General features: G+C 47.4%; 1 protein-coding gene across 4 annotated transcripts in view; it reads left to right on the forward strand.

Annotated features, from left to right (window-relative positions):
* PLEKHA2 (pleckstrin homology domain containing, family A (phosphoinositide binding specific) member 2) overlaps nt 1–13,537 on the forward strand; it is a 74,634-nt gene that overhangs the window by 37,176 nt on the left and 23,921 nt on the right. For all 4 annotated transcript variants that reach the window (XM_005856440.2, XM_005856438.2, XM_005856437.2 and 1 more), the window contains exons 3-5: nt 3,290–3,346; nt 10,122–10,170; nt 11,834–11,931. In XM_005856440.2, coding sequence (XP_005856502.1) covers nt 3,290–3,346; nt 10,122–10,170; nt 11,834–11,931 — 204 coding nt within the window. The remainder of the gene's footprint in view (nt 1–3,289; nt 3,347–10,121; nt 10,171–11,833; nt 11,932–13,537) is intronic.

Consider the following 13,537-nt stretch of genomic DNA (forward strand, 5'->3'; position numbering starts at 1 on the left):
GAGCAAATCTTCCCAAAGAAATGTTTGCCCATGGCGGTAGAGGCAGCTTTGCCTTCCAGTCCTCCATGAGGGCAGCGGGCGTTTGTGGACTGGTTTGGGAACTAAACCACCATACAGATAGTTTTCTTTTTAAAAATCGATGAGTCAGCTGTGTAGAGGAATAAGATTGTACTTATGTCCTCATTGTGCTTGAAATTTAGTAAGAAGAGACAAACTCACAGAAAAATACTCTCCAGTACAAAATTCAGGACTAGATTTTGTCACGTAGACTAGCTGTTCTCAAACTTGGGCCTATTAAGGGACCACTTGGGAGCATTGAAAAAATGTACATGTTCTGCCCACATTCTGCTTGATTCTGATTCAGTGTTTTTCGGGTGAGGCTGGAGCCTGGGCCTTTATTTTTTTAAAATATATTTTATTGATTTTTTACAAAGAGGAAGGGTGTGGGATAGAGAGTTAGAAACATCGATGAGAGAGAATCATCGATCAGCTGCCTCCTACATACCTCCTACTGGGGATGTGCCCGCAACCAAGGTACATGCCCTTGACTGGAATCGAACCTGGGACCTTTCAGTCCGCAGGCCGACGCTCTATCCCCTGAGCCAAACCGGTTAGGGCAAGCCTGGGCCTTTTAAAACAAGCTCCCCCGGAGGTTCTGATGTGCAGCAAAGTTGGAGAAGGGTTGGTGTACGTGAACTCAGTGAGAGGTGAGGCCAGGGCAGGCTGTGGTCAGCGGAGCAGGCTTCAAGAAGATGCTATTCCCCTAGAGCAGACGGGGCTGTGGCCAGGAGGGGCGGCTTGCTGGTCCCCGACACCCTGCCCTTCCCCAGGTGCTGTTTCCTGGTGGTCCTACCCTGACATTTGGCTGCTGAGGCCCTCACCACTCGGCATGTTGGCACAATCTTCCCTGAGCAAGAAGTGTCTGCCTGGGGCTGCCACACTGGCAGCGAGCTGTCACCATTAATCTCCTAGGTCCAGTAATTGGAGTGGACACTGAGCTGTCACTCTGGATCAAGCCTGTGATCCTGGGGCTGTTTTCTCCTGTCATTCATTTCCCTCTGGGAGGCGAGGACAGTGGGGGGGGGGAGGGGACTGCTTTTGCAGACGTTGGTCATATTTTCCTGGCTTCTCCTGGTGGAGAGGAGGTACACGTGAGCCTTCCGCAGACCGTGGGTGGCCTGTGGGTGAAGGGAGTGAGGACACCCCAGGGTAACTGGGCCCAGAGAACTGCTGTCTCTTTCTCTCTGGAGCAGAGGACTGAGGGTGGAGCAACTGTGGAGGGTGGAGAGGATGAAGTAGTTGAAATCTGATCGGCTCCTATCTGTCATTACGCTTGGGTTCGTGTCCGAATGGTTCCCCCAAACCTACTTCATTACTCATAATTCAAGATAGGGCCCTGGAGGCCTTTGGGTTGTGGTTTGGAGCCAGGAGACTGAGTTGTGCAAGACCAGGCCTGAGACTTGGCATCTGCATCTTGTAATTAGCATGCGGGTCAGAGATAGGAACCGCCATGGCTCAGCTCTCTATGTATTTTCACGTCACTCTCCCAACAAGCTCTGCAGCCGGACTTATTATTACACACAGTCCCGGTGGGTGCACTAATGTCCTAAAGCTAGAATTCCAACAGCTCAAGCTTTTTAAAATTATAGTGTTGCTTCTATAAGGGCCTCGGGGTGAAGTGAGGAGACCTGAGCTCTAGTTCAGGCTCTGCCACCAATTATATTGCCTTGGACAAAGCCCTTCACTCACAAGTCACTTTGCTCAGGAGCAAGAAGTGAGGCTGGTGCTCAGTGTCCAGCACAGGCCTGTGGCTCCATGTGGCTCCGGAGGCCACGCAGACCTGGGCCTGCTTTTGGACACCTCACTCCCCAAGGAGCTGAGTGTCTGCCTGGAGTGGCTTACGTTCCCCTCTGGGGTAGTCAGCTGCTCACGGGCCTCCTGGGTGCTGGGGTTCCTTTTGGACTCTGATTTAGGGGCTGTAAGGCCTCTTTCTTTCCTAAAAAATAAAACAAAATGCAGTCACTGTATAATGAAAAATAATGAGTCAATCCGATCACCCAGAGTTGAAATGCTATTTTGGTTACTGAAAGGCAGCTTTGAGACTTACGGTCTTATTTACAAAAGGGAGTGGGGGGTGGGGAGAAATTCTTCTAGATTTCTTACTCTAAAATTCTAAGGCTCTAAGAATCCTTTTAGCATGGTGTGATTCCCATCCATTTTCTCGTGAATAGGATATTTCACACATTTCATTTGCTTCAAGTGACGTATGCTGATTTAGAAGGACTAATAATTGGGCCTAGAAGGACTCTTCCCTCTTATCTAAGGGCCTATTTCTTTAAGGGCCATCTCCGGAATGACAGGTCATTTCATTGTTAACCCTTTAGGAAATTTACTAAATTCCCATTATCCAAGAGCCACCTCTGTTTATTACTTTGCCATGACCCAGGTAATGGGGGGCTTCAAGGTTATTCTTTAAGGTTTATGGGAACAGTTTAAGAGGTTATAGACAGATTCTCAGGCTCATGGGGGAAGACATTTTCCAAGTTACAGATCAGGAACTCCACAAGTGTAATGTCTTAGCCATTTCTTTGCTACACTGTCATCCCTGTGTCATTGCTTCATTTCTGACAATGGAGAAATTAGAAAGCCAACGCGATTGCCAAGTTAAATATTGCCACACAAGGTGCCTGTGAATTTCTTGCTGTTTGAATAGTTTATTGACTTCGTGTTTTATGTTGTGTGGACATTAGCAGTCCTGTGAAGTAGACTGACCAGCTGTACTTTTTATTTCTGTATTGTGTGAATCTGTACCCGACTTATTACGAGAAGACTTTGAAGTGGCCTAAAACAGGACCAGGCCAACAAGGGGATCAGATTAGTCAGGACAGAAAAATATATTTGCTAACACTTGTTGAGAGTCACCTATGGGCCAAGTGCTCTTAAATTTACTCAGTCTTACAACTGCCTTGTGAGGCAAGCACTGTTATCAGAAGGGAAAACTGAAGATTAGTGGAACTTCCTCATAGTCAAATGGTGGAGTCCACACTTTTACCACCTCCCTGTAATACATAAGCCATGGGTAACGTGAATGCACACATATAATGGCAAGAATGACCACTGTTTCACAGGGGAGGAAAGGGAGCTACAGAATGGGTAAGTGACTTGCTCAAGGTTGCAAAGCCAGTAAGTGGCATACATAGAACTGGAAGCCTGGTCTCCTGCCTCTTCGTGCTGTGTCCGTGGCCTCACGTGGCATCCTTCTTAAAATGAAAACCATATTTTGTTTCAGAACCTGGCAATTGGGGCAGGAGCTGTTGGATCTTTGCAGCTGACCTACATCTCGAAGGTAATGTTGGCCTGGAGCTCTGGGAATTGATATTCTGTAAGTAGGTTTAGTATCTAAACAAGAGGAAGTGTCACGTCCTTCGGGCGTTAACATTTGGGGGTGTTGCATGGGCAGCTCCCCCTTCCTCAGCACTGCCTGTGGAAGCCCTGCTGCTGACCGGGAGTGGGCGGAGTGTGGTCAGCAGCTTCTTGGAGGGGGCCTTGCAGCCTCTTTCTCCTGGGACACATCAGTCAGCGATGCACTCAGTTCCAGCAAAGGAGGTATCAGTTGGTGGGGGTAGGAGCGGGAAATGACCCTTTTTGTAATTGGGACAAGGAGGAACACAAAAACAACAACAAAACCCCCAGTAACTGTAAAAGATACTCCCAAAGGATGTAATTAAACAGGAGCAGCTCAGAAAGAGTGGGGACTGCACTGGACTTTTACCAATCACCTGGACAGGATACTGCAGAGGGAAGGCTAAGATACCCGGAGAAGGTACTCCGGGGTACCAGGGAGCCATGCAGCAGCCAGGTAACTGCTGTAGTGTCTGACAGGTGGGCTGACAAGCCACCCCCTGGTCTAGTTTGTGCAGACGGTGAAGCAGCCCCTCTTTGGTGCTGAGATGTGTGGAAGGGGGGATGGGGGAGGAGCTGGTTGATGATGCCCACATGTAGCTGCTGAATTCAGCTTCTTTTAGCGGCCCCGCCCTGGAGGCCTTCTCCAGGGCTGACCCATGAGGCAGCAGTGATAAAAAAGGTCAGGGATTTAGAGCCTCACCAGAAAGAGGAACTCTTTGTCCAGTGAGGAGAGCCAGGTGGCGCCCAGCCAGTACTAAGGCCCCGGAAGTCCTGCTCTCCCCACACAACCCTCACTTCAGGCCTCTGGGCACCTCTGCTTCCTTGTCCAGGTTCTCCCACCCTCAGGGGGTTGAGATGGGGTGGAGGGGGCCATAATCTGAACAGCTCCTGGCTCGTTTTTGTAACAAGCTTTGGGAGTCCTTGGGTTCAGCACCCCCAATCTTAGCCGGTCAGGAGGTGAGTGGCGGCTGCAGGGGCTGCAGGAGGGTCTGGCAGAAACAGCTGGGGGCAGAGGCTGGCTGCAGTGCAGAGTCTAAGCCTTTAGAGCAGTGGTTCTCAACCTTCCTAATGCTGCGACCCTTTAATACAGTTGTGGTGATCCCCAACTTCATTGTTACAAATTGAACATAACTAAAGCATAGGGATTAATCACAGAAACAACATGTAATTATATATGTGTTTTCCGATGGTCTTAGGCAACCCCTGTGAAAGGGTCGTTCGACCCCCAAAGGGGTCGCGACCCACAGGTTGAGAACCGCTGCTTTAGAGCGAGGAGATAATGACCTGGGGGCAGAGGGAAGGCCTGTGAAAGCTCAGCTTTGTGCATGCCTGCGGTAAGAAACGCGGCTGCCTCTGGACAGGCAGGACAGCAGCTAGGGCCACCCCTCTCTTGTCCAGACTTGCTGGATGTTTCTCTAGGAGGTTCAGAGAAAGAGTTCAAGATTCATGAAACCCCAAAACCTGCCTGTTTGAGAGGGTTTGGGAAGATTTTTATGGGAGAAGAGTGACTACAGTCTCTTGCTGAATCGTAATTTATAAATGTGGCTCAGAGGAGGGTTTTTACAATTCTCAGCTTTGGAGGCAGCCTCATTTAGAAAGGATGGACCTGCCTTTTTGCCCTTCCTGGGAGAGACAGGCCTGCTTGGGCCTTTTACAAAACACACAGCTGCCATGGGTCAGGTTACACAGAGCTGAGGGCCTTTAACTCCTGCCTGATCCCGTGTCACAATGCAGGAGTTTCCCCGCAAAACCTTAAAGCGTGGTACCAGCATCACATTCAGCCTTCCGGGTTATTTCGTATTAACCCCTAGGTATTCCCTCCTAGAGTGGAGGGTTTTTTGTTTTTGTTTTAATATATTTTTATTGATTTCAGAGAGGAAGGGAGAGGGAGACAGAAACATCAGTGATGAGAGAGAATTATTGATCGGCTGCCTCTTGCACACCTACTGGGGATGGAGCCCGCAACCTGGTCATATGCCCTTGACTGGAATAGAATTTGGGACCCTTCAGTCCGCAGGCTGACGCTCCATCCACTGAGCCAAACCGGCTGGGGTCAGAGTGGAGGGTTTAACCACAGTGTCAGCCTGCCTTGTGGTGTATGTGTGGCTGCTGTTCAGAGGTGCTCTTCAGTATCTCTTTTGTGAGGGCCAGTGTTGGGAAAATGGGGTCCTTCAGAGAGGCCAACAGAGATGACTTGATGTCATCCAGGGCATCAGTGGCAGCAGAACCAGTTCTTGGGCAAACAAGAAAATAATCGATGCTGGCCTTTGGCCCTTCTACACAGCCAGCGCCACTGCCCTGGCCCCAGCTTGTGTCCTGCTTTGTCAGGGCCTTGTCCTCAGTAACTATAAGGAAGGTCTTACCAGAATAGTGGTTCCTGTCAACAAAAATTCCCCAAAAGGATATTAGAAAATGGAGAGACTTCATTCAGGTGAATGGTTTGCAAGCTGGGGAGATGCAGCTTCTGGCAGAAACTAAGTGTGCCATCTTGTATAGAGAAAGTCCCCCACCAGGTTCCCAGTTAGATCTGTTTTATGTAAATGAGGTATCCAAATTATGTTTCTGATTGGTACAAATCATGCAGTCCCAATTCATAGGCATTAGGTAGTGTCCTGATTGGTTGTTATGGAGCAGTTATGATTGGTCAGTTTAAATGCAAATGAGGATATAATTGTATAGTTTGGATTGGATGGGGCAGATCTCAGTCTGTTGGTCCAAAAACAAAACCAGGAACTCTTTTATAATATTTGCCTCAGATAGCTTAAATAAGCAGGGCATAGAGCAGGAAGCCAAGAGCTCAGTCTGGGGTTCTTCCCTGTATAAAGACTACATGAGAAGCCCCTGTCAGCAGATGGTCACTAGACACTTATTATTTATAAAATGTTGTTCCTCATTTGACCATGGGGAATCCATCTCAGCATAGAGAAAGTTTATATCCCTTAACATCATATGAATCTTTCTTCATGGAGTCCTCATTCCTAACTTTTGGGTGGGTCATGGATCCTTTGGAGAGTCAGATGTGAAAAGTGTGGCCTCATTTTCCAGGTAAAGTATGTATGGGTGTACACACCAAAATTTTGCCTGTACTTTCAGGGCTCATTGAGCCCCTGGCTGGTTCAGAGCCCCTCCCATCATTCTGTGTAGGTGGCTGCTGCTTCCCTTCCCCTGCTCCTGGAGCCACCTCGTAGAGCAGGGTAACCCTGGGCCCTGGGGCAGAGCTTCCCCGGAGCTCCAAGACCTTGTTCTGCAGCTGCTGCTGTGCCCGAGGGGCCCCAGCTCCACTTCCGGCCAAGGACAGGCAGGGTGGGGCTGGGTAGCAGAGCGCTGCCACTGATGAGCTGGCTGCTCCTGTGGTCTGTGTTTAATCTGATAAGAACAAGTTCCTGAGAGTCTGTGTCACTGTGGAGCAGCCTCATCTGCGTCACTCTCTGGGTGACCTGTGCTCATGCCCCCCGCATATCCCTGACCTCCTCTCATGCTTGCATAACCTAGGATCCCACCAGTCAACCACAGTTGTGCAGGTACTCAATTGAGGCCAATCGGGCCATGCAGATGGTTGCACTTGGCTGCCTTCTCTAGCAGCCTGTCAACCACACTTCTCCAGGATCTTCAGCTCCTTCACTATGTCTGAGGAATGCTGCACAGCCCGCCTGATCACCAACATCTGGGGGTGTGAGGAAAGGAGATATACTTCCTAGGGACCAAGGATTCTGCTTCCACAGTCACCAGAATGTCAGGGGGAGGCCTGTCCGTAGTAAATGAGACCCTCCCATCTTGGCTCTTCTCTCTGAGGGGCACAGCACAGGTAGATATACTTTCATTTTCCTCTTTTGGCCATCCTGTGACCATAAGAAGGGGACCACTAATTTCACTCTGGTTTTGCTAATCAGGAAGCTGATCAGAGGCATTGAGGTTCTTAGCCTTGCTTAACAGCCCATCCGGGCAGAACTAGAACTGACGCCTTGTTAATGCAGCAAGGAGCTGCTTTACCAAATAACCCTGTGGTAAGCCAGGAGGCATGACGCAAATTATAGATGTGCACGCATATAATCATGCATACCCCTGACTGAAAGCTGGAAAACATATAAAAACAAACAAATGAAAGCATCAGTTCCCATAATGAGCACATGGGTAGCATTTTCCCAGTATAGGTTGGTAATAAATTGTGGTCAAAGTGGACCTTTGTCATTCAGCCAGGGTGAAAAGTGTCCACCAGGGGTGCTCTTTCTAGTCAGTCACAAATGGCAGTTTCTGGGAGCAAGAGTCCGCATAAGCTGGAGACTCTTGCCATCCCAGAGCTGAAAGTAGAAGGGATGCCATCTACTGAGATAGATGGGTTCTTCCAGCCGGGAGAGCCAAGGCAGTGCTACGGTGGTCGGGTTACACAGGAACCACGGGCAGGACACTCAGGCGTTCATGGGCATGAGGACCCGCAGGAACACGGATGCCGAGGGACAGAGCAAGAAAATGAGTCACTGACAGATCAGAACATCAGGCACAAGCAAGATAAAGGCACACCCTATGGTTCAGATTGAATTCTGGGGTCTCAGACCCAGGAACACAAAACAGCACGGAGGCCAGGACTGTGACGTCAGGAGCCCCAGTGCACGGTTCCTGGGAGTGGGGAAGGCATGCCTGAATTTGAGTAGTCGGTGTCTGAACTCAGGACATGTGGGTTCACCTTTGCTTAAATCTTCATGTTTTCCAGGTCTATTTAAAGACTTTCTTAGGTCCTATGGCCTCCACTTCACATCATGGTACACATATCAGAACACACCTATATTTCTCATTAAATATAATTGTTGGGCTGTAAAATATTTGAAAGCATTGATTTTAACCATCTTTTGGAATGATTTGGCTATGAGTAACTCATTTAATTTTTGATTGGCTCTGATTTCTTGGCAATCATCTTACGCACCCAAGTATTCCTGTGAACTAAGAAAATCAAAACCAAGTATTTTGAATACAATGAAATGTTTGTGGATGTTTAAATGAAACATTAATGAAGTGGACTTAATGTAACATCTTGTAGACATTTAATTAAATACCTGTCACTGAGGTTGATGTGGTGTTATACAGACATTTAATGGAATATTTATTGATGTTGAGTATGACATATTCATTTTGTATAATGGAGGGCAGGCATTTTTTTCAGGTCTCATACATTTTTGTAGGCCCTCAGCATTTTGCTAAAGTGCCAATCATGGCACTGGGTGTATTGATAATGTAGAATGGGATTTTTAAGGAAATGAGGTATCAAAAGCAATGGTGTCTCCTTTATCGAGCAGCTTCTAATATGACAGGATGAGGTAAGTGCTTCACCTGCACTATCACATTTAATCCTCACAATAGCCTGTGAGAACGTGATATTATTATACCTATTTGATGGAACAGGAAATATGGGGGTCATACCAGTGGGACACCTGGGATTTGAGCCGTGGTCCTCTGGCACCAGAGCTCAGGCTGTCTTTCCTTTGATAGGCTGCTACTTCAGTTCCCATATTAAGTATTTGGGGCAGGATTAATTTCGGTTGTTAAGGAATCTGGACAGGTTTATAGAAAGAACTTAGAGCCAACAGCGAGAATCCAGACTGAGGGGTGAGTCAGTCATTATCTGACCCTTAGCAACTGTGAGACCTTAATTTTGACTTGAGATTTTTCTTTAGCTTCTGGCTTCATGCCTCCTGTTAAAGCAAGATCCACTCCTGGAGCCCCTCTGTGTGAACAAGTAGGCGAATGTCCTTGGCTGGAAAGGAGATGAAGCAATGGTGTCTACAGGAGGATTATGACAACATGGGAATAGTCCCTGGGGGAAGGTGGCTGGCCCCTTAGAAAACGCAGGTTCAGTGGTGGAGGCCTGCTTCAGGGAGGTCCCTCCTCCATCAAGGGTAGTCACCTAATCTTTGTGGGCATTGGATGGGATATGAGCTGCTTTCCTTTATTCGTTCTGTGTATTTGAAACTCAGTGAGGTGGGCTCCCATAGGCACAAGCGCAGGAACGTACATGCCAGGGGTAGGATTGGAAAAGCAAGATGAAATCAAACAACAGGAGGTATAGAAATATTTCTGCTTTCTTATGCCCTTTTCTTAAATACATAGTTATGCTCTTTGATTCTATTGACCCCTCTTGGGATATGTAGAAGTGTGTGCTTTCATGGTTAAGCAGTCGGGGTAGAGAGAGAAGAAATCTATCAGTGTGTCAAAATGCAGTGAGTGACCAGCTGCCTCATCTTTCTGGTAGCTCTAATTGAAATCCATGTATTTGTGGCAATACCACCTTCAATTTGGAGAACTGTTCAGGCAGGGGGCCTGGTGGTTGAGAGCGGAGTAGAATCTTGCTAGTGTGAGTGGGGCCAGTATAGGTTTTGTGGTCCAAAGAGAATTTTGTCAGGAGTCAATGGCTATTAAAAGTGTTTTTGCAAAGATAAAGATGAACACAGACATCAAGATAGTGGTTATCTCTGAGTGGTGGGAATAGAACTCTATCAGGGAGAGGCACACAAAGGACTTCTGAGAACTGGGGCTGATAATGTCCTATTTCTTAATCTGGATGGTGAGTACAGGGTTTCCACGTAATTATTATTTTTAAAGTGTTCACAAATTTATATGCGCATTTTTTTTTTTGGTAAGAAAAGTTTCAGTAGAAAATTGGGGGAAAATGCTTTATAAACATTGGAAACATAGTTATGTTTCTTTTATTTTTTTATTTGATGTAGGTGAGCATAGCCACCCCAAAGCAGAAACCAAAGACTCCATTTTGCTTTGGTAAGTACTGAGCCAGAAGATGGGTTTTTTGAACACTCCTGTAGCAACTTCCTCTTTGGCATGGAAATGGTCTGGTGATCACTTTGACTTACACCCTGTGTGTGTGAGTGACTTCGGTCACAGCAGTGTTTCCTGGCTCTCAAGTATACTGCTTTCCTGCGTCTCACCACAAAGTTATCAGTCACCTAAAACAGATGGTCAGTGGCATTGCAAGTTTTCCTGGCTCCACAGGGCAGGGTGCAAGGTATCTACTAGAAGTTTCTAGGAACCCTCAATTCAGAGCTCAGTAGTGATGTGCCCAGGGAAGGTAGAGACTTCGGAAAGTTGGGAGGATGATAGAAAAGAAGGAGTATTCTGTTGAGGGTCTCACTCAGTATTGCCCAAAGAGTCACAGTGTTGGGGTGACACAAGAAGCAGAGCCAACCCATTGGTGCCTCAAGTCATTGAATCCTCAGTATTTATTTGGTGCCCACTATGTTCTCAGTACTGTACTAAGTGCTACAAGCAAATGCTAACGGATAGTTTCTGAGCTAGCAGATATTCTGTCATATACCTAGCGTGATTCTGAATGTAAGCTCATGAAGGAGGGTTATTCCTTTGCTTTGTCATTGCTGTATCCTCAGCATTTAGAGTGGTTTTGGCTCATAGTAGGTGCTGAATGAATGAATGAGCTAATGAATTCTGTGTCCCATGATTCTCACCTCTTAAATAGTTCAGGCTTTTTAATGCTAGGAGAATAAAGTGGTCCCTTGAGTTGTCCTCTCTCCCAACTAAAGGGTGGTTCAAGCTTCTTTGGTGCGCCCATTCTTCCAGTATTTTTCAATATCATGACTAAGCTTGAAAATGACTCTCTTCGATGTGGTGGTCACAGTAGATCTATTTAAAAAAATTATGAACCCAGAAGTAAATTATTGACCCTAGTGGAAGGCTCACAGGAAAGAGCAGGTTGAAAATGAGGTCAAGGTCACAGATTTGATGATTTGATTTCGGGCAAGCTTTATTCCCTTTTCCAACCACAGACAATACTCCTAACCCAGGCAAGTTGTGCCAGTGGAAACAGGGGCTCTGTGGCCAAAATTATAAATGTATCATCATGAATGTAAATCTGTTGGCACCTCTACAAGGCAGTTCAAGTGTGTGTCTTGATGGCAGACTAGCAGCCGCATCACTGCACAACAGCATGTTAAGGTTGTTGTTAATGTCAGGTGTCATTCTTGTGGCCAGGGGAGTAATCCACACTTAAAAAAAAAATGTTTTCAATGATTTCAGAGAGAGGGAAGAGGGGGTGAGAGAGATAGAAACATCACTGATGAGATAGAACCATCCATCAGCTGCCTCCTGCACACCCCCTATTGGGGACTAAGCCTGCAACCCAGGCATGTGCCCTGACCGGGAAGGAAACCACGACCTCCTGGTTCATGGGTTGGTGCTCAACCACTGAGCCACACTGGCTGGGTGATAATCCACACTTTTAAAGAGAGAGCATTGCAGCCTGCTGTTTCCCAAATATTCATGCAGGTGCCTTCCCACATGGGGAAAGCCTTCCTCTGTTTTTTGGGGATCCTCCACCCTGCTACTTCAAGCATGTTCGTTTCGTGGAGTCTTTGTGTTGCATGTGTTCTGACCTGGATTTTTCCTCCCTTCTTCCCCACGACTTCTGCAGTCATCAATGCCCTCTCTCAGAGGTATTTTCTTCAAGCCAATGACCAGAAAGATCTGAAGGACTGGGTTGAAGCTCTGAACCAAGCCAGCAAAATCACTGTACGTATGATTGCTTCTCCTTTCTGCAGGGGTCCCTGCTTCTTCCCGGCACGTGGCCTGTTTGGGTGGGGAACAGTTCCAGTGGCAGCAGGGGCTTTCCCAGAAGCTTGTTCTAGACCCAGTTCCCCTACCTCTTCTTACACCTTGGCTGACCACAAGTTGCACAGAGTCTGGGTTTGAATCAAGTTCAAGGGGAAGTTGATGGAGCATCTGCTGTGTGCTTCCTGGAAGGGCTCCTGATCAGTTGTGTTTTGGGTAATGCTGATTCAGAAGGTGATGGGATTGGAAAATGTATTGCTGACCGTGAGAAATAGAGGGAAGGGGAAAGCATATGAGGAGGGAAGTCGGAACTTTGTCCTGACTTGAGGGAATACACTTCTTACTTTAAGGGGTGGCCTGGGGGAATCCCTCGAGGCCATCCACCAATCCGTCCTGCCAAAAGCATTTAGTTTGAAAACACTGAACTCGTGCACTGACTGGCCAACCAGTACTTGACTTGATGAATAAAGAACTCCTTTCTTCTCCTTTAGAAAAAGAAAGGGAGCAGGGTTGGAAGGAGGAGATGGAAAACTGTATGTTTTTGGGAAAAAACTAGACCTTTAACCAATCTAGACAGACTTGTGGCATAATAAACATGGTTTGTATGCTGAAAAGTTTGATTCTCTGTATCCTACAGTCGGAAATGCTTGCATTCCAGTGACTCCCAATAATAACCATTATGTGCTGGGGCAGATCTTTCTCCACATTCATCAGGGCTCCCGTGAATAAGTTAACAGAAGAAACCTACACCTGTCCAGCACTTGTGATGTTGGGATTCATCAGGGCTCCCGTGAATAAGTTAGAAGAAACCTACACCTGTCCAGCACTTGTGATGTTGGACCCCCAGAGTACAGTTCAGTCACTGAAGCAGTTTTGCTTGTTAAGTTTGCTATTCTGATGAACTTTGGTAAACCCGTGCAAAGAGAGCAAAAGGGAGGGGATTGCTGCTAACCCATGTGTCTGCTCACCCGTGTGCTGTGTACGTGGCTCTTGAGTGCTGTTAGGCAGAGGTGTTCTTCACTCATGCTGGGGTCTTCACCTTCCGCGTCTCCCACAGTTTGGGTTTCTTTCACTGTCTGGTGCTTTATCCTCGTTCAGCGTGTCCTCCTGGGTTTCCTCCTCTGCTCCCGCCGGGTGAAAAGGGCTACCCAGTGTGAGGCAGCAGAGAACCTCCTCCCCTCTCTTTCGTGCCTGGAGCACAGAGTGGCTCTAAGCAGCTTGGACCTCTGCTCTTTTCTGGTCTCATGGAGCAGGAGTTACAGTCCCAGGAGTGGGAAGAGCAAGGTGGCGCCCAGAGGCTGGAAGTCCATGTCGGTCCTTCTTTGGGGTCTCCACAGTCTCCAGGACCCCCTCACTTTCCTTGTTCTGTTAGTACATCTCTTCCCTCTTCCTCCAATGATCAAGGAAGAGGACGGGTACTCTACGTCCTCCTGATCTTTTCATGTTCTGGAAGTGTTTACTCCACTTCTGCGTTAGTACATCTCTTTACTTTTCCTCCAAAGATCATGTGGGAGAGAAGGAAGAGGACGGGTACTCTACGTCCTCCTGATCTTTTCATGTTCTGGAA

The sequence above is a fragment of the Myotis brandtii genome, unplaced genomic scaffold (genome assembly GCF_000412655.1).
Source record: "Myotis brandtii unplaced genomic scaffold, ASM41265v1 scaffold103, whole genome shotgun sequence".
NCBI classification, from domain to species: Eukaryota; Metazoa; Chordata; class Mammalia; order Chiroptera; family Vespertilionidae; genus Myotis; species Myotis brandtii.